Source organism: Miniopterus schreibersii, assembly GCF_964146895.1.
Source record: "Miniopterus schreibersii genome assembly, chromosome: 3".
Lineage (NCBI taxonomy): Eukaryota > Metazoa > Chordata > Mammalia > Chiroptera > Miniopteridae > Miniopterus > Miniopterus schreibersii.
In genome coordinates, this window is record NC_138103.1 from 7,060,758 (window position 1) to 7,082,496 (window position 21,739).

The following is a 21,739-nucleotide window of genomic DNA, read 5'->3' on the forward strand; positions in this document are numbered from 1 at the left end:
TTTGGTGGGGGGGCGGGGGGGGAGAAACATCTATCATTTATGCATTCATTGATTTGTTCTTGTATGTGCCCTGACTGGAGACGGAACCTGCAACTTTGGCATATTGGGAGATGTTCTAACCAACTGAGCTCCCCTACCAGGGCTGCCCTAGCCTTTTTTGTCCCTGGCCAATCAAATCCTATCAGTTCCTCTCACTCCTTCCTCCCTATTGGTGCCCTCCTTAGAAAAAGCTAGCAATTTGCGTCCTGCTCCTAAAGACACGAGTCGATAGGAAATACGGTTTCCTTTTCCAGGTGATAAAGAGGTATCCCTTTTGCCTTCTCTTTGCAATGCACAGCCAAATGACCTGTTTCTTGACAAAGAAGGTCTCAGGGAGGTGGGTTCCCCAGTAGACAGAGCATCCATGCCAGGGTCTTCTGTGCCTGTACAGCACGGAAGCAGCCCACACTTCTCCCCCACTTGTCATCATAGCAACAGCACTCGCTGAACACCCTTACCCCATGGAGTCAGGTGATTTTCCTTTTAAGAGTTGTGCTATATGGTGTGGCATGGATGGAGCTAGAAAACAGCTGACTAAGCCCACTCCTTTGACAGGTGCAAAGAGGGGAAGGGACCCACACAAGTTTACACACGGCTTGGGGGTCCCACCTGTGGTGACACTTGGACACCTTTTTCACCCCTCACCACACACACACACAGAGTCCAAGCCTCAGACAAGAAGCAGTTTATTGGAAGGAAACACATGGAGATGTGGCTGTCTGGCCTTGGCACTTCCCTGGCTCCTCACCCAGTCCTGCCCCCAGCCACTTTATCTCTGCTGGTGTCCCCCAGGACCTGGGCTTGGCAAGCAGAGCAGAGTTCTCCTTCTGCTGTCTCTGGTCTATTGTGCCAGTGCCCAGGTGTCAGGGTAGGTTAGGGTCCTCCAGGGCACGTAGGTCTGGGCTCTGTATGAGTGCCCTTCCTAGCTAAGACCATGTCCAATGGCCTAATGCTGGGTACTGCCTGCCACACAGCAATACTCTCATCAGAAGGATGAAGGTGCCCCTGCCTAGTTCTGTCATCCGAATCCCCAAGTCTCTTTGTTGCAGCTCGCAAGGGTTTGAACAAACCACGATTCAGGGTGCTGGTCTTCGGGGCAAGATTGAGAGGGATCAATTCTTAATAGGTTAAGAGGCAGCAGGAATTTAGGGTTAAGGGCTTCAGCCTAAGACCAGGTTATTAATTCAACAAGTATTTACTGAGTGCCTACCGTGTACTAGGCAGTGTTCTAGAAGCTGGGGGTACAGACCACACTGGCAAGGTCCTGACTGAGCCCACCTGGGACAGTTTCCTGAGCTTCAAGATCATTGTCTCCAATCTCCATCCATTCACTCCTTTCTCTTTTCTTCCCCTCCCACCTTCTTTCCTTCTCCCTCCCACCAACTCCCAGGCCCTTTCTTCTGATTAGGCAAGATATCATCCCTTTGGTCTCCTGACCCTCCACCCTCCCTGTACCCCATCATTCCAGTCCTGCTGGTGGCTCCTCCTTGAGGGGCTTTGCCAGACCATCCCCCGTCCCAAAGGGCCTCAGGACCAGATGCCCACGCTGGTGCTTGATACGGGCAGAGCTGTCACCAAAACCCTTGCCACACTCTGCACATTTGTATGGCTTCTCCCCCGTGTGTGTGCGCCTATGTTTGACCAGATCTGAGCTCCGGGGGAACTCCTTCCCACAGAAGCCACACACATGGGGCTGGCTGAGTCCAGAGGGCCGGGCCCGGGCTCGGGGTCGAGGGGTCATGGGTGCTGGGCCTGGGGGATTATGTGGCCTCAAGAGAGTGGATGGTGGCGGTGGCCGAGCCTGTTCACCACGGTGGGTGCGAAGGTGCTTGACTCGAGCTGAACTGTCAGCAAAACCCTTGCCACATTCAGGGCAGAGGTAGGGTTTCTCCCCCGTGTGCACACGATGGTGTTTCACCAGGTCCGAGCTTCGGCGGAAGCCCTTGCCACACTCAGGGCACTTGTGGGGCTTGTCACCTGCCAGTGGTGGGGGTGGCTCCCCAGCCTGTGGGCCCCCAGGCTCTGGCTCCAAGCCAGGCAGGCCAAAAGGCCCATCACCAGAGTGTGAAGGGCTTCGAGGTGTTAGCGGGGGACTGGTACCAAGAGGAGGTGGGGGGGGGCTTGAGCTGGGGGGTGGGCTGAGGATCAGGGGAGCCAGGGGGTAGCCAGGGAAGCTGAAGTCCTGGGGCTCCATGTGAGTCAGGCGGTGGCGGAGAAGGGTGGAGCTGAGGCTGAAGGTGCAGTCACATTCTGGGCAGGCATGAGGCCTCTCGCCACTGTGGGTGCGGAGGTGCTTGACTCTGGCAGAGCTGTCAGCGAAGCCCTTGCCACACTCAGGACAGAGGTAGGGCTTCTCTCCCGTGTGCACCCGAAGGTGCTTAACCAGGTCTGAGCCCCGGGCAAATTCCTTTCCACACACATCACAGCCAAAAGGCTTGGGCCCCAGGTGACTACGCTGGTGGCTCAGAAGGCTGCAGCTGAGCACAAATCTTTTGCCACAATCGGTGCAGATATATGGCTTGTCCTGGGCCTTGGGTCCTTGTGCGGCTGCTGTGGCTGCTCGAGATGGCTGCCGCCGGGGCACCATAGGCCGGGGGGGCTGCTCCCCACGGTGTGTTCGCTGGTGCTTTATGCGAGCAGAACTGTCACCAAAACCCTTGCCACAGATGCCACACTTGTAGGGCTTCTCACCCGTGTGTGTCCGCTGGTGTTTCACCAAGTCTGAACTCTGCCGGAAGCTCTTGCCACATTCACCACAGATAGTGGGGCGCTCACCAGCAGGGATCCTGGACCTAGGAATCTTTGGAGGGCCCTGGGCTGGTGGTCTGGCTCTGTAAGGCTTTTCACCACTGTGAGTTCGCTGGTGTTTGATACGGGCAGAGCTATCCCCAAAGCCCTTGCCACAGACCCCGCATTTGTAGGGTTTCTCCCCTGTATGTGTCCGCTGGTGTTTCACCAGATCTGACATCTGTCGAAAGCTCTTGCCACACTCGCCACATACAGCAGCCCGATCACTAGCCTGGCCCCAACGTGGCTCTCCCAGGAGCCGGGGGCCTCTGTCTCGAGCCTGAGGTTTTCCTGGTCCCTCTCTCTGGACCCACAAGTCATCCCAAGTCTGGATACCTTCAGGTTTGAGAGAGGCATTTCCTACTTCATGACCTGGGGCCAAATCTTCCTCTTCCTTGAACCCCAAGTCATCCTCCTGTGGGGTATGTTCAAACTCATCTGTCTGAGACATCTCCACATTCTCACCTCCCAGACCTGGGGAAAGAAAAGGGAGTTGTAGACCTGCCCTTTGGCTCAGCCCCAGAAAGGTTTTCTTGACAACCTGTGGTCACAAGGCTCTCTCTCTCTCCTCTGAACTTCTAAAGAACTTACTATTGTCTGTGCCTCTCATTAATAATAGTAATTTCCTGCCTGGCCGGCATGGCTCAGCGGTTGAGCATCGACCTATGATCCAGAAGATCTCGGTTCAATTCCTGGTCAGGGCACATGCCCAGGTTGCCGGATTGATCCCCAGTAGGGGGCGTGCAGGAGGGAGCCAATCAATGACTCTCTCACCATTGATGTTTATCTCTCTCCCTTTCTCTCTCTGAAATCAATAAAAATATATTAAAAAAATAATAATAGTAATTTCCTTTTACCATGCCTTTAATATGTGCCAATCACTAAACTAAGCATTACTGAACACTTGGAAACTATCCTGTGAGGTAATATTATTACTATGCATTTGGAGACTCAGAATTTAAGTCACTTGCTCAAGGTTATAAAGGTTAGCAAGTAGCAAAGCCAGGTTTCTAACTCAGGTCTGTCTGATCCCCAAGCCTGTGTTATACTGTCTCTGTTTGAAAAAACTGGTATTTGCTATTTCAATTATGTCTTTTTATATTAGCTCATTCTGTAATTTATTACTTCGGCCATCTATGTTTACCTGAGAGGCCCCAGACACACACCTACCCCTTAAGATGCTTGGGGTTGGTAGGAGAGAGAAGGAAAAGCAAAAATAATTATACTTGTGGGCTCAGAATAACTGTGCTGTCCCAGGGGGGAGAATAAGGAGCCAGGAATGGGCTTTCACAGTGAGAAAAAAGGAAACCATGGAGAGGACTGGGGCATAAAGCTGGAAAGGGACGTTGGGACTAGGGCTAAATTGAACACTAGGCTAAGACTATTAATTAGGAGGCAGAAACGAGCTAGGGAAGGTTCTGGAGAAGGGAGACCGGATTCGATCTAGACTTAGATCACTGTGGGTGCAGAGTGCATCACTGGAGAGAAGAGGGCTGAGGGGAGGCTGTTGCAGCTGCCTGATGAGGCAGAATGGGGCCCGAAGTAGGGCAGAGGCAGTGAGGACGTGAGGACTGCTGGGGACGGGGACAGTCCTTGAGAGGATTCCCCGCCTGGCCTGGCGCACAGGTGCAGAGAAATACTGAGTCCCCCCTCTGTTTTTGCTCCCCCTCCCCCTGTCTCCCTGGAAGCACAGTTCATTACCGATTTTTCTGGGTCTTGGCCAGGCAGAGCCCAGCATCGCAGTCCTCGACCTAGCTATTACCTATACATGGCGGCGCACCGCCGCGGCCCTCACCTGTTCGGGCGCCTCTCAGCTGCTCCCTTTCCTCCCGGCCATGGAGATCTGGACCCCAGGGCTCCGCCGCGCGCTCCATCGCAGGCACGCCGCCCTGAGCAAGGGGACAAACATGCAATCCCACGGTCACACGGCCACGTGCGGCCCGCGCCCTGCCGCTGCCCTCTGACGGCTGGCGCGGGCCCAGGGCAGCATCTGGGTCCGAGATGCAGGGCGCGGCTCCCGGTGCCCCCCCTGCACCCCCGCGGGCGCCGCCGGCCGCCCCTGCACCTGCTGCTCCTTCCGGCACGCAGCCGCCCTTCGCCCTCCCGCCGCCGCCGGGCCCGCCACCCCGGTGCTCTCCGGAGCTCCTCGGTGGGCACGGGTGCCCGGGCCACCGACGGCTCCGGGATGCGGCTCCGCGTCTAACGGGGAGGGGACTCGGCTCCAGGCGTCCCGCGGGCGGCCGCCGGGGGCGGGGACGGGAAGCGGAAGAGATGGGCCGCGCCGAGCCGCTCTAGGACCCGGAGGAGCCGCTCGCCTTCGGGGCCGCCGGGTCGGCCCGAGCTCGGTGGCCGGCGGGCGGCCGCGTGCCACGGAGGGGGCTACGCGGCCCAAACTCGGTGGTATTAACCGTGTGCCTCCTGGGCTGGAGCTGGGTGACGAGGGCCGAAGACGCTTCCTAATTGTCGCTGTGCCGGGCCACCCGCGCCGACCTGCGGGGTCGGCTGGCAACGCTAACCGCCCGGCCCGGAGAGACAAAGAGATCTAAACCCGGACCCCGGGAAGGGGGTGGGGGGGAGACCCAGGCAGACAAAGGGCGGCGGAGACCTCAGACGGGGCGGGGGCGGGGCTCCGAGACGCTGGAAACAAAGCGGGGCCGGTGGAGACTGGGGAAACAAAGCGGGGCCGGTCGGAGCAGCGGAGGGCCGGGTGGGGGTGGGGACGGGGGCTGGGCTTGGGTGGTGGCGGCCGAGCCGCGGCCGGAGCGGAGGCTAGTGGCGGGGGCCTCTGGGGACGCCCCTGGGGAGAGGCGCAGATGGAATCAGACCCGGGGCCGGGAACGGAGACCCCGAGCCAGAGACTCACCAAGTCGTAACCTAAGAGCACCGAGTCGGAGAAGACGCAAAGGCTGAGAGGCAGCGGCAGACGAAAAAAACCCGGAGCCGCCACAGACAGATGTAGAAATAGATAAGAGAGAGATATAAAGTCATTGAAGCAGAGTCCGAGGAGCTGTTAGAAAGGGCCAGGAGCCTGGAGAGAAACAGGTCTAGGGGCAGAGGAACATAGACAATGAAACAAGCAGAGACAAAGAGGCGGAGACATAAAGAGGCCTTGGGGAGACTAAGACTAGGGACAGGTCGACAGCGCTGCAAAGGCCAAGCGGGGAGAGGCTGAAACGTTAAACCCTGTTTCCCAGCTTGGTAGGGCCCTGGCTGGGGCTGTGTTCCAGCGGACCAGGGGCATGATCCCCAAATCTGAAATACAAGTAAGGTTTGTCCTTGGGGGTGCTGCCAGTTTACAGGGACAAGCACACAAATCGTGAAGAAATAAAGGACTTTAAGGCCTGCGTTCCATGCACCAATAGTGGGAGAGCAGGAAGAATTCTAATCTGTGGGAATGAGTCGGCTTGATTCTGTGTCTGGTATGCATGGGTGTTAGACACAGAAACAAGGGCCACAAGTCAATCAACACTGCCTAGGCCTTGGAAATAACAAAGAAACTCAGGGAGCTCTCAATCCACTAAAGTATGGAAATGTGCAAATGATGTGGCAGATCGTGTACTGAAAGGAGTGTGGTACAGAGAGAGTGAGATACTTCTATAGAGTTTTGTGGCTTTGGACATGTCTTTAAGGTCATTGTTTGTGTTTGATTCCTGGCTTTGTCATTTACTACTGTCTGATGCTGGGAAACTTGTTTCCTGAACTGTAGAATGGGAACAATAATACCTAATTTGAATGATTGAGGATTAGTATGTTTTAAACACTTTGCAAAAAATATCAGCTATTGGTCTTTTGGCTGAAGTAACCAAGGAAGATGTGGCATTTTTGAGCTGATACTTCAAGGACAGCTAAGATCTCAAAGTCCAGAGTCTGGCTGAATGAAGAACTCCATACAGAGGGAGTGAAATGAAATGAACTGAACAGAGGACCTAGCAGGTTTGGCTCTGTGGTTAGAGCGTCAGCCTGCAGACTGAAGGGTCCTGGGTTTGATTCCGGCCAAGGGTACGTACCTCGGTTGCAGGCTCAATCCCCAGCCCCGTGCAAGAGGCAACCAATCGATGTGCCTCTCTCACATCGATGTTCCCCCCCTTCCCTCCTCTTCCACTCTCTCTGAAAAGCAATGGAAAAAAGATCCTTGGGTGAGGGTTAAAAAAAAAAAAAAATGAACAGTGGCCCACATACTAACTAAAAACCTACTATGTGCAGCTTGAGATCCAAAGATGATTAAGACCTATCCTCAAAGAGGAAAATTGAGAATATTCCTATTTAAATGTGTCATGAATTTACATAATAGGAAAGCAGCGAAAGCTAAAGATAGTATGGTAAGTTTGTTCATTTGTACCACAGACATTTCCTGGGAGTCCATCATGTGCCAGGCACCTGTGCTAGCAAACAGGTAAGAGGTTACAAACAGGCAAAGAGACAGCCTCTCTTGGAAGAACTTTCCCGCCAAAGCTGACCAGCCCACACTTCATACTGTCTTGCAGAGCTAGCTTTGACTTTGAGAAGACAAAGCCTGGAGTTTATTAGGTCTGAACCTGAACTCAGGTTTAAAGATACAGAAGCCCTTCCAGGAATGCCTGATGGCGCCATAGGTAGCTATGAAGACGTGGCAAAAAAACCAAAAAACAAAAACTAATCCAGAAGATTATCAAATGGAAAAACTGTCCACCATGCATTGCCCCATAAGAAGCTCAAGGTGGGACCTTCCTTTCTCTAAACAAGCCCCAGACCTTATCACATGAATGACTAGGCATGATTTGTTTGAGTTAAAAAGCATATAAATGGAATATTGTGTCACTATTAATTCATGCCATCTCTAAACATAAAGACCAGCCACGCACCTTTTCTGCAGAGCAAATTTTAAAAATATTTATTTGTAATTTTAAATTGATCCTTAGAGAGAGGGAGACAGAAACATTGATTTGTTGTTCCACTTATTTTTTATTATTTTAAATATGTCTTGATTTCAGAGAGAGGAAGGGAGAGGGAGAGAGAAACATCAATGATGAGAGAGTCATTCATTGATCGGCTGCCTCCTGAACCCCTGTTTCTGGGGATCGAGCCCAAAACCTGGGCATGTGCCGTGACGGGGAATTGAACCTTGATCTCCACCCGGCCGGGCGTAGCTCAGCGGTTGAACATTGACTTAGGATCCAGGAGATCATGGTTTGATTCCCAATCAGGGCACATGCCCGGGTTTCGGGCTCGATCCCCAGTCAGGGACAAGCGGGAGGCAGCCGATCAATGACTCTTATCATTGATGTTTCTATCTCTCTCTCTCTCCCTCTCCCTCCTTCTCTCTGAAATCAGTAAAGATATATTAAATAATTTTTTTTTTTAAATGAATAATACATGTTATTTTCTTAAAGACTGTTGAGCCCAGCTCAGTGGTTGAGTGTCGACCTATGAACCACGAGGTCACAGCTCGATTCCCAGTCCAGGCACATGCCAGGGTTGCTGGGCTCAAACCCCAGCAGGGGGCGTGCAGGAGGCAGCTGATCAATGCCCCTCAACATTGATGTTCTCTCTCTCTCTCTCTCTCTCTCTCTCTCTCTCGTCCTCTCTCTGAAATCAATAAAAATATATATTTTTTTGGAAAAAGGCTGTTGAGTAACTCAGGGAAGAGCTGATCAGTCTGAACCCAGGGCAGGGGCAAGAGGGTAGAGGGTATAGAGAGAGGAGGACCAGTTTTTCTGATTGATAGGAAGGCCTTGGAAACCAGCTGGGTATATCTTGTGGAGAGCAAGGGTGGGAGGGGCTCAGTTTTAACTGAGACGATGGGGCTGCTCAGCCTGATGAGTAGGAGGAAGGGTTGTGGTAGAGGGAGGAAGGATATTATCCCTTCCCCAGGCTTTTTTTTTTTTTTTTTTAAATATATCTTTATTGATTTCAGAGAGAGGAAAGGAGGGGGAGAGAGAGAGACAGAAACATCAATGATGAGAGAGTCATTGATCGGCTGCAGCCCACAACTCGGGCATGTGCCCTGACCGGGAATCGAACCCCAATCTCCTGGATCCTAGGTCCACACTCAACCGCTGAACCATGCCCGGCCGGGCCCCAGGCTTCTTGAAGGACTCTGTTTACCTCTCTTACACTACTTTAGCATCAATGCTGTCACACCCACGTTTGGCTGTCTCTGACTCCTCAGAAGACTGTAGCCCTGACTGATTCACTCTGTTTGGATCCTCAGCAACTAATCTACAAGAACCATCACTAGATTTGAGCTGGTGGCACTGCCACACCCCTAAGCTCATTTAATAGCAGTATCTAGCATTCTGTGTGAGCTCGTCTCATCTGCCAGGCACTGTACTAAAAGCTTTTTGTGCATTAGACTATATAATCATCATGACCCTATCAGGTAAAATTTACTAATGGTACCATTTAACAGATAAAGAAACTAAGTCACAGAGAGGTTAAAGTAAAATGCACATGGTCGCACAGCTAGTAAGATGACACAGCTCTTAATGTCTCTATAATCATATGAAGTTTACACAACTTCTGTGACTTCAGTGTGGCAGGAGCTCCCAATCCCACTTGATAGATGAGGAAAGTAAGACCCAGAGAGGAGATTTTTCCCAAGGTTACACGAAAAGAATAGTACTAAAAATAAGATTGAAGTAAGGGTAAGATATACACATGGCAATACGGATAAATCTTAAAAAAAAAAATAGTGCTGAATTTAAAAATTAACAGAAATATATATTCATATGTATATATTCATATATATAAAACCATTTGTATAAACATGTGCTGTATACTAGCCCTGGCTAGTGTGGCTCAGTTGTTTGGAGTGTCGTCCTGTACACCAAAAGGTGGAGGGTTCGATTCCCCATCAGGGCACATACCCAGGTTGTGGGTTGGGGCCCGTGCGGGAAGCGACTGATCGATGTTTGTCTCTCACATCGATGTTTCTCTCTCTCTTTCTCTCCCTTCCTCTCGCTAAAATCAATAATAAAAAAATAATAATAAATAAAAAATGTACTGTATACTACATATTTTTCAAAATTTATACAAATCAAAAAATTACATATTAATCCCTGGAGTGAAGAGGGGAAAGGAGTGAGCTATAGGCTGTATTAATCTGCTCAGGCTGCCATAACAGAATACCACAGACAATCTTAAATAGATATTTATTTTCTCATAGCTCTAGAAATTGGAAGTCCAAATTCAGCAGGGTTGGTTTCTGATGAGGCCTCTCTCCTTAGGTTGCAGATAGCTGTCTTTTCAGCGTCCTTTCATGGCCTTTCTTCTCTGCAGAAAGATCACTGGTATCTCTTCTTACGTCTCCATACCCACCAGATCAGGCCCCCACCCTTATGACCTCATTTCACCTTAATTACCTCCTTAAAGGCCCTATCTCCAAATACAGCCACATTGGGGGTTAGGGGTCCAACACATGAATTTTTGGGGAACACAAGTCAGTCCATAACATGGGCTAAAAGGGAAATAAAACCGCAAGAAGTGGAGAAAGCAAATGGGATGGATGGCGTGGCCGGCTGGCTCGGTGGCTGAGCTTTGACCTATGAACCAGGATTTGATTCCCCGGCACAATTTGATTCCGTCAGGGCACATGCCTGGATTTTGGGCTCTATCCCCAGTGGGGGACGCGCAGGAGGCAGTTTCTCATCATTGATGTTTCTATCTCTCTCTTTCCCTCTCCCTTCCTCTCTCTGAAATCAATAAAAACATTAAAAAAGAAAGCATTAAAAAAAGAAAAGAAAATGGAATTGGAGCAGTAGGCAGGATCCAGATCAAGCAGGCCTTTATAAGCCATAGTGAAGAGACTACCTTTAAAGCCTCAGAGAGGCCATGGCCGGTGTGGCTCACTTGGTTGGGCACCCTCCCGTGCACTGAATAGTGGCTGGTTTGATTCTGGGTCGAGGCACATGCCTGGGAGTGATTCCCAGTCGGGGGCATGCAGGAGGCAGCGAATCAATGTCTCACTTTTACATGGATGTTCTCTCTCTCCCTCTCTCTAAAAATCAATTAACAATCTTTTTTAAAAAATAAAACTTAAGAAAAAAATCTTTAAAAAAAAAAAAAAAAAAAGGCTCAGCCCTAGCCAGTTTGGCTTAGTGGTTGGAGTGTTGGCCCAGGGACTGAAGGGTCTTGGGTTTGATTCCAGCCAAGGGCACCTACCTCGGTTGCAGGGAGGCAACCAATTGATGTCTCTCTCTCTCTCTCTCTTTCCCTTCCACTCTCTCTGTAGAGCAATGGGAAAAAGATATCTTCAGGTGAGGAGTAAAAAAATAAAAAAAAATAAAAAGGCTCAGAGAAGTCACTCAGTTCATAAATGCTAAGGTCAATTTGTATATAACTGATTGATTCCAAAGTTCATGTTGTCAGAAACCACCCTGAGTCCTGATAACAAAGTGGAAGTGTGCGTATTTCATTTTACCACTAGGAAAATGGAGTTCAGAGAGGCCAAATGACTTGCTTAAGGTCACATGGTAGGTGGAAGTTCTTTCTGACTTTCATTGGCACCTTCTTTGTGCCAGGCCCTGTGGAAGACACTGGGGATATAGAAATTAGGAAAACGTGGTCCCTACCCTTAGGAAGCTCATCGGTGAATAGAAAAGACATCCAAGTAAGCAAATGTGGTCATTGGAGGGGCCTGATAAAGGTGCTGGGAAGTCCAGAGGAGAGAACGCAACTCTGCCTAGGGCAGTTGGGGAACAGTTCAGAGGAAGAGCCCTGTGAATCAAATCCTTAAAGGATGAAGAGTTTACCTGACAGAAAAGGAGGAAAAGCTCAGTATGGGCAGTGTCCAGGATGTGGGCACTTGCTAAGGGCAAGTGAGTAATGCGGGTGATGTGGCCAGATGAGGAAGGATTTGGTGCCAGGTCAGAAGTCTGACTTGATTCTGAGGTCACTGGGGAACCCTGGAAGGGTTTCAAGCTGGGGGACGCCTTGGCCAGGATTCTAAGGAAGGTCTCTCTGGCTGTTGTACAATGACCTGAAGTCTTTTTAAGACTCCATTGCATTAAAAAAAAAAAAAAAAATCCATTGTATGAGCTGGCAAGAAAAATTGATGGCCCTTCCCACCTCCAATCCCATTATGGCTTTTGATCCACTCAAACCTAGGATCTTTTATTTTTATTTTTCTTTTAACCATCCCTGTCAAAGCCTTCAACTCACTGCTAGACAGATCAACCTGCTTCCTTCCTCTCTGCCTACACCCACCTCCCACCAGGGTCATACTCACGACAATGGGGTTTGGGAGGAAGGTGTGCAAAGAACAGGGGGGTTGAAGCTTCCTGTAGGGATGGTGGGCAAAGGGATCCAGATGGTGAGGACCCCAGGTGTTCTTGGTCTTGGCTTTCCCCACCTCTCTGGGCCAGTTAAAGCATCTCAGCTTCCCACATCGCCCGCCCCCTCGTTTGCTGCACTCAACTTCCTGCCCCACCAGAGGAAGTGGGGAGAGACGGCAGGTGCGGCAACAGCGACCCGGGCCATGGTGAGTCCTTATGCCCAGGAATCCAGGCCCCCAGCCCCCGGCCGCAAGGGCAGCCAGGCCCAGGTCAACCCACAGTAGGCTGACTTGCTGACTTCTGGCCTCTGAGATCAGGTTTTACTGGGGGCCCTGTCTGCTGCTCCCAGTAACCTCCTATCGTGTACACCCCACCAACAGGACAAGGAATACGTGGGTTTCGCAGCCCTCCCCAACCAGCTGCACCGCAAGTCCATCAAGAAGGGGTTTGACTTCACACTCATGGTGGCAGGTATGGGGATTTGGGGGAGGGGACTGGTGGTGGGTCCTCAAGAGACCCTGGCTGTCCCCTCACCTGACCGCTTGGGCCTGTCCTGTCTACAGGGGAGTCAGGCCTGGGGAAATCCACTCTCATCAACAGCCTGTTTCTCACCAACCTCTATGAGGATCGGCAACTGCCAGAGGCCAGTGGTAAGACTACCCCCATCCTCTAGCCTCAGGCTACACTCTCTTCCTTTCCATCTGGGTCTCCCATGACTTTCTGAGGGACTCAGGCAGCTTACTGCTTCCTCCCCTAAAATAGTAGGTGGGGGCAACTGTGACACTGAGAAAGGAAATTAGTCCTGCCTCAGACCTCTACCCAGTTCCCTGATCTCTTCCCATACCCTTAGCTCGCTTGACGCAGACACTGACTATTGAGCGTCGGGGCGTGGAGATCGAGGAGGGGGGTATTAAGGTGAAGCTGACCCTGGTGGACACACCTGGCTTTGGGGACGCAGTGGATTGCTCAGACTGGTGAGGAGTGGGGGAGGGAATTAGGGATAGGCTCCCAATATGGCTACTCTGTGGAGACTGAGGGGGCAGTTACAGGGCTGGTCTGCCCTGGCCTCCTACCCACCCTGACCGAAAAGTGGGGGGCATTTCTGGTAGCCATGTGGCCCAAAGTGCCCTGTGCTTCCCGATATCTCACTTATGACCCTGCCAGTTTCTTGATTTCTTTGGTTGGAGACAAAGAAACTACTTCCTTCCCCCACAGTCCTGACCAGCCTTGCCCCCTTCCCTGCCCTGTGGCCCCTGATATCTGACCATATACTCTCTCCCCTCCCCACACCCCAGCTGGCTGCCCGTGGTGCGCTTCATTGAGGAGCAATTTGAGCAGTATCTTAGGGATGAGAGTGGCCTGAACCGGAAAAACATCCAGGATTCCCGTGTCCACTGCTGCCTCTACTTCATCTCACCCTTTGGCCGGGGGTCTGGAGGGCACCCTGGGGGTTGGGCACTTGGGGAGGATTTGAGAGGTGTCTCTGTATCCTGAGTCCAAGCCCTGACCAATCCTTGGGTGCAGGCTCCGGCCCCTAGATGTGGCCTTCCTCCGGGCGGTGCACGAGAAGGTCAACATCATCCCAGTCATTGGCAAAGCAGATGCCCTGATGCCTAGGGAAACCCAGGCCCTCAAGCAGAAGGTGAGTGTGGTGACTTCTAATCTTTGGCCCCACATGAAGCCAAAAGTCATGATCAAACCTGAACTCAGCTTTGACTTCTTTGATCTTGGGCTGGACTTCTTGGAGCATGATGTGTAACACTAGACTATTAGAGAAAGTTTCGGAGGAAGGTAGGTAGTCAGCTGCCTGAAGGAGCCATGCCCCTGGCGGCTCAGAGTAGAATCCCTGGGCTGGACGCTTAGCTAAGGGCTGTCCGAGGGTAGGGGCATAGACATGATGACCCCTGATAGCCCTCTGGCCCAAGGATGCTGATGACCCCCACCCTCCAGTGTCTTCAGAGCCCTTTCCCACTGTTTCTGTTTATGTCTCTCTCTCCTGGTATTTTGGTATCTGACTCATCCTTTTTTGTTTGTTTGTTTTAAATCCTCGCCAGAGGATATTTTTTCCATTGCTTTTCAGAGAGAGTGGAAGGGAGAGAGAGACACACATTGATTGGTTGCCTCTTGCATACACCCCCACCAGGGTCGGGTATGAGCCTGCAACCGAGGCACATGGCCTGGGCCGGAATCGAACCCTGGGCCCTTCAGTCCACGGATGGACACTCTAACCACTGAGCCAAACCGGCTAGGGCTCTGCCTCATCTTAGAATCTTTCTGCCGTGGCTGTTAGGGTGTCTTTGTCTCAGTCTTTCACCATCTCTGTCTCGTCATCTCAGATTTTGTTTATATTCATTTCTTTTTTTTTTTTTTAAATATATATCTTTATTGATTTCAGAGAGAGGAGGGGAGAGGGAGAGAGAAACATCAGTGATGAGAGAGTCATTCATCGGCATGTGCCCTGACCGGGAATCGAACCCTGATCGCCTGGATCCTAGGTCGATGCTCAACCGCTGAGCCACAGCTGGCCGGGCTCATTTCTTTTTTAATATGTTTTTATTGACTTTAGAGAGAGAAGGGAGAAGAGAGAGAGAAACATCAATTGCCTCCCCCACACCCTGACCAGAGACAGAACCCGAAACCCGGGCATGTGTTCTGACCGGAAATCAAACCCGTGACCTTTTGGTGCCCACGAGGATGCTCAACCAACCCAGCCACACCCTCAGGGCTGCGTGTTCATTTCTCACCCGCTCTGTCTTTCCTGTGTTGACCACCCAGTGTCTGTATCTGAATCTCTCTGGCCGAGCGGCTGTTGATCGCAGCCTGTGACTCTCACTGTCTCTGCATCTCTCCTCTGAGATCCGGGAGCAGCTGAAGGAGGAGGAGATCAGCATCTACCAGTTCCCCGACTGTGACTCAGATGAGGAAGACGACTTCAAGAGGCAGGATGCAGAGATGAAGGTGCAGAGGCACCGGAGGCCGGGGCAGAGAAACGGGGCAGAGGCGGAGGCACATGCTGCCAGAGAGGTTTCCCCCTCCAGGGGCCAGCGGTGACCCCTGGTTCCTGCCCTGTAGGAAAGCATCCCTTTCGCAGTTGTGGGTTCATGCGAGGTAGTGAGGGACGACGGGACCCGGCCTGTGAGGGGACGCCGCTACTCCTGGGGTACCGTGGAGGGTGAGTAGGGCCAGGCAGGCATTCTGAGGCCAGCGGGGAGCCCAGGCTGCCTCCAAGCCAACCGCACCCAACATGTGAAGGTGGGGCGAGCTCTAGTCTTGGCAGTCCTAGGAGCCACATGAGAGGTCCTAGAGCTGCAGACCTCGGACCCTGCCCTAGAGCTGGGGTAGGACCCAGAGGGTGGGACTGGACCAGAAGCTCCCTGACGCGCACGGTCTGTCCCCCAGTGGAGAACCCACTTCACTGCGATTTCCTGAACCTGCGACGGATGCTGGTGCAGACGCACATGCAGGACCTGAAGGAGGTGACACACGATCTGCTCTACGAGGGCTACCGGGCCCGCTGCCTGCAGAGCCTGGCCCGGCCGGGCGCTCGCGATCGAGCCAGCCGCAGGTGAGGCGGCGCTCACTCCCAGGTGCTTCCAGGGCACCGCTCGGGACACCCACGACCCGCCTTCGCCAACCAGATTTCTCTCCAAAATCTTTCCCCACCCACTTTGCTTCCCTCCCTAACCTCGAGGACAAGACCCGCCTCCTAGAGCCCGACCTCGGGGTCGCGACCCTCACAACCCCGGCCCCCCCTGAGTCCCCTTCCTTTACCCCAACCCCTAGTAAGCTCTCCCGCCGGAGTGCCACGGAGATCCCCCTGCCCATGCTGCCTCTGGCCGAGACAGAGAAGTTGATCCGCGAGAAAGACGAAGAGGTGAGCAAGTACCTCGCCTCCCCACCGATCAAGGCCCCCCTTTCTCCCCGAATGAGTCCCTCTCTGGCCACGCCCGGCCCACCGCCCGCAATCTCGCCCCGCACAGCTGCGTCGCATGCAGGAGATGCTGGAGAAGATGCAGGCCCAGATGCAGCAGAGCCAGGCTCCGGGCGAGCAGTCGGACTCGCTCTGAGGCCCGCCCGGGGCTGCTCTACCTCGGCTCCGCCTTCCGCCCCGCTCCGGCCCAATCCCCGGGCCCCAGGCTGCCCGGAGCCCGCCCTGGCCCTGGGTTCCAGGGCTCCCGCAGCCCCAGAGCCCCTCCCCGCCTCTGCCACGCTCCGAGCCCGAGCTTCCAGCCCAGCCCCTCTACACGCCAACTCTTTCATGAAAACGGTTTCCTGCCGGGCCGGGCGTGGACCCAGGATCCAGGAGATCGCGGTTCGAGTCCCGGTCGGGGTACGTTCGGGAGGAAACTGCAACCGATGGATGGTCAATGTTTCTCTCTCACATCGATGTTATTCTCTCTCTAAGATCAATTAAAAAGGTAAAAAAACAAAAACAAAACTAAGTTTCCTGAGGCCACGAGTCTTCTCTTTCCCTGCGGGAATTAGCTGCGGACTCAGCGCGCGCGGAGCGGCCCCTCCCAGGCCGTCGTCCGCCTGCTGGGCGCTGGCTGTGCTCCCGGCAGGGTTTCAGCCCCTCCTCCCACCTGAGCCCGCACAGCAACACTGAAGGCGCCCGGATAAGAAACAAAGACCAGTTCAATTTTATTAGGACGCGGGGTAAGGGTCAGACTGCGAGGAAGGCCTTGGCTCGCGGAGGCCTAAAGGGTCCCCTACTCCTGGTCCTTGGCGTCGCCGTGCGTGATGACGTAGCAGATATTCTTGTAGTCCACGTTGCCGCTCACGTCGGGAGGGAAGGCCGCCCACATGTTCTTGATCTGCGGGAAGATTGCAAGATCGCGTCTCCTCGGGGGTTCCTAAGGCTCCCCTCTTCCTCCGCTTCCCCCGGGCCCCTCCCCCACTCACCTCTTCCTGGGTGAAGCGGTCACACTGAGTGGTAAGAAGCTCCTCCAAGCTGCAGAGAGGTGATATGAGGGGAGTTGAGATTGGGCCTTGTAAATTCTTTCCGCTCCCACCTCATCCTTGTTGCTATTCCCAGTCTCACCTTGAAAATCAGGGTCACTCTAGATACCTCCTGTGATCTCCCAAACACAAGTACAAAAGGCTTTGCCCTCTCCCCATATGTGCTGTGAAAATTTAATCCTAATCACAGCCCTCATTTCCCCCTTATCTCTGGTAGTGCCCAACCCTTGCAGAAATTTAAGGAGGCATTCTGTGGGTGAATAGCTGGAGGGTATCACTTACAACTGCTTCTTGATAGTACCCTTCCCCTCAGGGTCCAGGACCTTGAAGGCTCCAGTGATCACGTCCTCAGGATCGGCACCTGGGGTAAGAGGCACATGAAGCTGAAGGGTCCCTGAAGGGTCTGTCTCTGAAAGGTCTGAGAAGGGACAGCTGGGAGCTTGGACCCAGGACACTTCATTCACCTTTGAGCTTCTCTCCAAACATGGTCAGAAAGACAGTGAAGTTGATGGGACCGCTGGCTTCCTTCATCATGGCATCTAGTTCCTCATTCTTCACATTGAGGCGCCCTGGAGCGGGGTGGGGAAATCATGGGCTAGAGTGGGGTCTTGGGACCAGAGGGTGATGCTTCTCATAAATTCAGATCATCCCACCCATTTTTCATCTGAGTAGACTGAGGCCCAGGGTGGAGCCAGCAGGGCTGGCCCCCAAGGCTGTTGAATTCCCAGGACTCTACAGCCTTGGATTTTTAAGGGTGGGCTTGGGGGCTCACCCATGGCTGCAAAGGTGTCCCGCAAGTCTTCCTTGTCAATAATGCCATCACGGTTCTGGTCGATTACTGTGAAGGCCTGTGGAGGGCAAGGGCACAGAGGGGTAAGGTCCCCCATGGCCAGGCTTGAGCATCCTTACACCAGGCAGATTAGAGTCTGGCCCCCAGCCAGCTGTCTGCTTACATGCCAAGAAGGGAGTGGAGCAAGGAATTCTAAACCCTTCCCCTCCCACTAAAACAGGTGCACATTCCGGGGTGGGGGTTGGGGGGGGGCGGAGGGCAGCAACGGTACCTTGGGTCAGCCTTCATTCTCCCCTCTCCCTTCACTCACCTCCTTGAACTCCTGGATCTGAGTTTGGTCGAACATTGAGAAGACATTGGAGCTTCCACCCTCTGCCACTGCCCTTCTCTTGGCCTTCTTGGGTGCCTGAGGGGTGGGGGTTGGGCAAAGAGATCCATGGGCCAGATCCTACTTTTCTCTGGAGGCAATGGATTAGACTCAGGGTTCTCTGAGTCCACTCTTTAAAGCAACTCATCTGGCTCTAGGCTTCCCCTTCTTTATGACTTCTTTGCTGTGGGTGTTTGCTTCAGTTGCATCCCCAAATTCCAATCTGTAGCCCTTGAGTCCCATCCCTCCATCTACTCAACAAGTGAAAGTTTCCTCCTCTTAGTGTCTTGAGCCTGCCTCCTCTGAGTCCCAGACTTCCTGTATAACCCTGATCCACTCATTCATTCTGTATGATCCTCTACTTTCTCACTTATAAAATGGGAGTGGGAATCCTTGCCTGCTTGGTCCCAGAGGGTTTTAGGAAGATGGAGTGCAGGAAGGTATGGAGCATGCTTTGAGAGGGACTGGCCGCCTGTGAGTGGAGTGTCTGAGCAGATTATCCTTGGTTGGATCCTTTAGGCCATCATTCTGTATGCTCCCCATTAGTGATACCAAGAAAGGAAGGACTCATCCTTCTTCCTCTTGATGGACTGGGAACCAGCTACCTTCTTTCAAAGGGTGAGGATGCCCTGAGGTCTGAGGGATCTGGGCAGGGGCTGGGGGATTCTCACCATGTCTTCAGGTTCCTGGGGGCAAGGCTGGAAAGTAGCAGAGAGTCAGCTTGCAGCACTCCCTCTGGGGTTATATAGTCCTGCCCCAGGGAGCCCTTAACATACCAGGGTAACCTTAGCCCTGTGGGTGCCCACCCCAGATACCAAAATAGCCTGGCTCAGTTGCCTTTCCTTTCTTGGAGGGCCTGTAGCAGCTGGAGTCCAGGGAGAGAGGGAGGAGGGAGTGAGTCTTGGGCTGCATGTCTCACTAGGATCTGGGCAGAAAGGGGTGTTCTTTCTCTCAAAAGGGGGCTGGAATGTGCCAGAGTTCAGAGAAGGCCCAAGTCAGTGCTTGGAGAGAGATAAACCACATTTCTGTACCTTTGAGTGAGGTGGGCCCAGATTTAAACCTAGTAAATTTATGAGCACCTATAGTGTGCCAGGTGCTGTGCTTTATGGGTGCACTTTGGCAAACATAACCCCGCTTCCATTTGGAGTTCATAGTTAAGTGAGGGTATTTGTAGGGGTAGTGGCAGAGTTTAGAGGTGGGAGAGAGCCATCTGGGGAACCTGAAGGATCAGGAAAGTCTTCTACATTCCCTTCAAGGAGAGGGAGGATTTTGTGAGGAAAGATGCAGAGCCTGGAATCACTAGGTATGAAGAGACAGACTAGACAATGTAGGGCAGAGAGCCTCCTCTATCATTTTGGGCTTTGTGCTTCAACTCCCTGGGCCTTGGTTTCCCCTTTTATAAAATGGGATGTTATTGTCATTCCACAGAACTTGTGGACATGAACAAGTTTAGTGAAATATAATCATAATTATTACTTAGGCCCTGCCTTGGTAGAACTTAACAGTCCAGTCATGGACACAGGATAAATATAGAAAATGACATAAAAGTAGAGAGCACAGCAGCCCTGTGTAGGAGCATGAAAATGACTTTTATGAAGACCAGTAGAAGTGAATCAGGTGAACATGGAGGAGCAGGTGTGCCAAGCAGAAGGCATGGATGGGAAAAGGCCTGGAGAAGTGAAAGATCAGAATTGTTCAGGTTGCCAGAATTGTGATGGGGCATGAACAGAGGATGCAAGGGGCTGGAAACCTCAGATACTGGAACTGGAGGGCCTTCAATGCCAGGCTGAGAGCTGAGACCTTGGGAGCCTTGAAAAAGTTTGAAAGAGGAGGACATGGTCTAGTGTGAGTCTATAACCATTTCTTGGGATACTGGTTTGAAAGTTAGAACTCAGAGGAAGGGAGTCAGAGACACCAAGAGAGAAATTAGTTGGCCACCTCTTCTTGGTTGACTAGAATGGGTCAGTGGCTTTTCTCTCCATTCTGAGCAAGAACCAGCTTGGCTGTGTGATTTGAGGTACTCTCTCCCACCCCTCTAGACCTCAGTGCCCCAGTCCTCTCCATACAGTGGAGGTCTGGGGCAATAGTGGCTGAGGAAGCTCAAGGTTGGCAATGACACCTCCTCTTCTTGCTCCCTCTAGGACCTGATGTCCTGAGCAAGGTGCCTCCTTCCCTCTCCCTCCTCCAGTCTCATGCCAATGCCTCTAAGACATTTTCTTTTCTGGGCACTGGGGCCCAGCCACCTGTTATCTCTAAGAAGAGCGAAGGAACCACCCTAAACTTAGCAGCTGCCCTTGGCCTCCTGAACTGGCCCCTCCCTGCCTTGTTTGACAGCTGCCTCACCTTATAAGGTTACTATGGGGGTCCAGGCCAAGGGAGGAGCCCACTTATTACTGGGTCCTGGGAGGGGAGGAGAACTCCAAAGACAGGAATTGGGGAAGTGTTCAGGAAGTTTGGGTCCACTGGAAAGTGGGGAAGTTGAGAAGGAGATCAGGAGCAGTATATCTCGGACACTGAATGGGAGAGAGTTCACAGGATCTGGGTCTGGGGAACTTCAGATAACTCAGAAACCAAGGAGGAACTGGGGAGTTAGGCCTGACTGAAGTTTCAAGATGGTGGACTCTATAGAAATCAGCAGCCTCTAACCTCCCGCTTGGGGTAATGGGTAATGGGGGTCAAAGAGAGAAGAGGCTCAGAAAGTCAGGACTTTGTGTTTGTGGTCTAGGATAGGCTGGGGCGCTCATAAGATCGGGGGCTGGTTTCTTAGCAGAAAATGAGCACAGAGAAGTGTGGCAATGAGAGGATAGGAGTTGATTGAAGGGTCTTGAATCCCCAAAATAAGGACACAGATATGGGATTTCATGGTATTGGGAATTCACGGTTTGGGGTCTAGGATCATCACCAGGATGGAGCACACTCAAAGGATGAGGTGTGAGGACTTGGGGCTTGGGATTCCCACAGGAAATAGCGGATTCGGAGAGATAGGTCACTTAGAGGATTTGGGGACTCTGGTTATAGCCGTCTGGGCTTGAAGTTTTGGGATTGGTTGAGGGCCGGAATGAGAATTAGAGATAGAGTGGAGGCGGAGAGTAGAGTACTGGATCAGGGCATTGGACCTGTGATACAGCTCAGGGTTTCACATACCACCAGAGTGGGGGGAGATCAGTAGCTGGATGGAGAATGGGGGCACAGAAAGGACTCAGGCAGGGCAGCAAGGCATTCTTATTGGCTAAGGGTTTCACTAATGCTCCCGGCCCCCGTCTCTTCTCCGCGCTGTCCCCAACTGTCACCCCCCTCCTGCGCTAGTCTCCGGTTGTCACAGATATCCCTGGGCTGGCACCGCCTGCTGGCAGCACGCCTCCCCTTTGGGTAGTGCCATTGGCTGAGACAGCTGTCTATTTTCCGGTTGCTAAAGTGAGAGAATGCGCTCATTGGCTGACGAGGCAAACTAAACGCAAATTTGGCCCGTCCCCACGCTGCCCCCCAGCTGTCATTCCTTCTGACCTTCTTGGGGGACCTGAAAATAACTCAGCTCTTCCTATTGAT

At 52.5% G+C, this 21,739-nt stretch overlaps 3 protein-coding genes across 3 annotated transcripts; 1 reads left to right on the forward strand and 2 right to left on the reverse strand.

Annotated features, from left to right (window-relative positions):
- Positions 1–708: 708 nt before the first annotated feature.
- On the reverse strand, positions 709–5,228 carry ZNF48 (zinc finger protein 48). The gene is made up of 3 exons (XM_081133763.1): positions 4,892–5,228; positions 4,622–4,715; positions 709–3,300 (listed from the first exon to the last, which is right to left on the reverse strand). Exons 2-3 carry the CDS (start codon positions 4,698–4,700, stop codon positions 1,499–1,501), a joined length of 1,881 nt encoding a protein of 626 aa, XP_080989889.1. The 5' UTR covers positions 4,701–4,715; positions 4,892–5,228; the 3' UTR covers positions 709–1,498.
- Positions 5,229–12,220: 6,992 nt separating this feature from the next.
- SEPTIN1 (septin 1) lies at positions 12,221–16,497 on the forward strand. Its single transcript, XM_081132106.1, has 11 exons — positions 12,221–12,283; positions 12,458–12,548; positions 12,641–12,727; positions 12,928–13,051; positions 13,373–13,507; positions 13,602–13,719; positions 14,934–15,035; positions 15,150–15,249; positions 15,477–15,642; positions 15,861–15,951; positions 16,058–16,497. The coding sequence occupies exons 1-11, from the start codon at positions 12,281–12,283 to the stop codon at positions 16,142–16,144; spliced, it is 1,104 nt and encodes a 367-aa protein (XP_080988232.1). The 5' UTR covers positions 12,221–12,280; the 3' UTR covers positions 16,145–16,497.
- Positions 16,498–16,694: 197 nt separating this feature from the next.
- On the reverse strand, positions 16,695–19,110 carry MYL11 (myosin light chain 11). The gene is made up of 7 exons (XM_081132108.1): positions 18,865–19,110; positions 18,137–18,232; positions 17,809–17,884; positions 17,501–17,605; positions 17,319–17,397; positions 16,980–17,028; positions 16,695–16,891 (listed from the first exon to the last, which is right to left on the reverse strand). The coding sequence occupies exons 1-7, from the start codon at positions 18,865–18,867 to the stop codon at positions 16,787–16,789; spliced, it is 513 nt and encodes a 170-aa protein (XP_080988234.1). The 5' UTR covers positions 18,868–19,110; the 3' UTR covers positions 16,695–16,786.
- Positions 19,111–21,739: the final 2,629 nt, after the last annotated feature.

Coding starts and splice junctions, on each gene's coding strand:
- SEPTIN1 (XM_081132106.1), top strand. Junction 15,250..15,476: donor CTCCTGGGGTACCGTGGAGG/GTGAGTAGGGCC, acceptor TCTGTCCCCCAG/TGGAGAACCCACTTCACTGC. Junction 15,952..16,057: donor TCCGCGAGAAAGACGAAGAG/GTGAGCAAGTAC, acceptor CGCCCCGCACAG/CTGCGTCGCATGCAGGAGAT.
- MYL11 (XM_081132108.1), bottom strand. Junction 17,398..17,500: donor GTTTGGAGAGAAGCTCAAAG/GTGAATGAAGTG, acceptor CTCTTACCCCAG/GTGCCGATCCTGAGGACGTG. Junction 16,892..16,979: donor ACCGCTTCACCCAGGAAGAG/GTGAGTGGGGGA, acceptor ATCTTCCCGCAG/ATCAAGAACATGTGGGCGGC.
- ZNF48 (XM_081133763.1), bottom strand. CDS start 4,700: ATGGAGCGCGCGGCGGAGCCCTGGGGTCCAGATCTCCATGGCCGGGAG. Junction 3,301..4,621: donor GCTGAGAGGCGCCCGAACAG/GTGAGGGCCGCG, acceptor TTCTTTCCCCAG/GTCTGGGAGGTGAGAATGTG.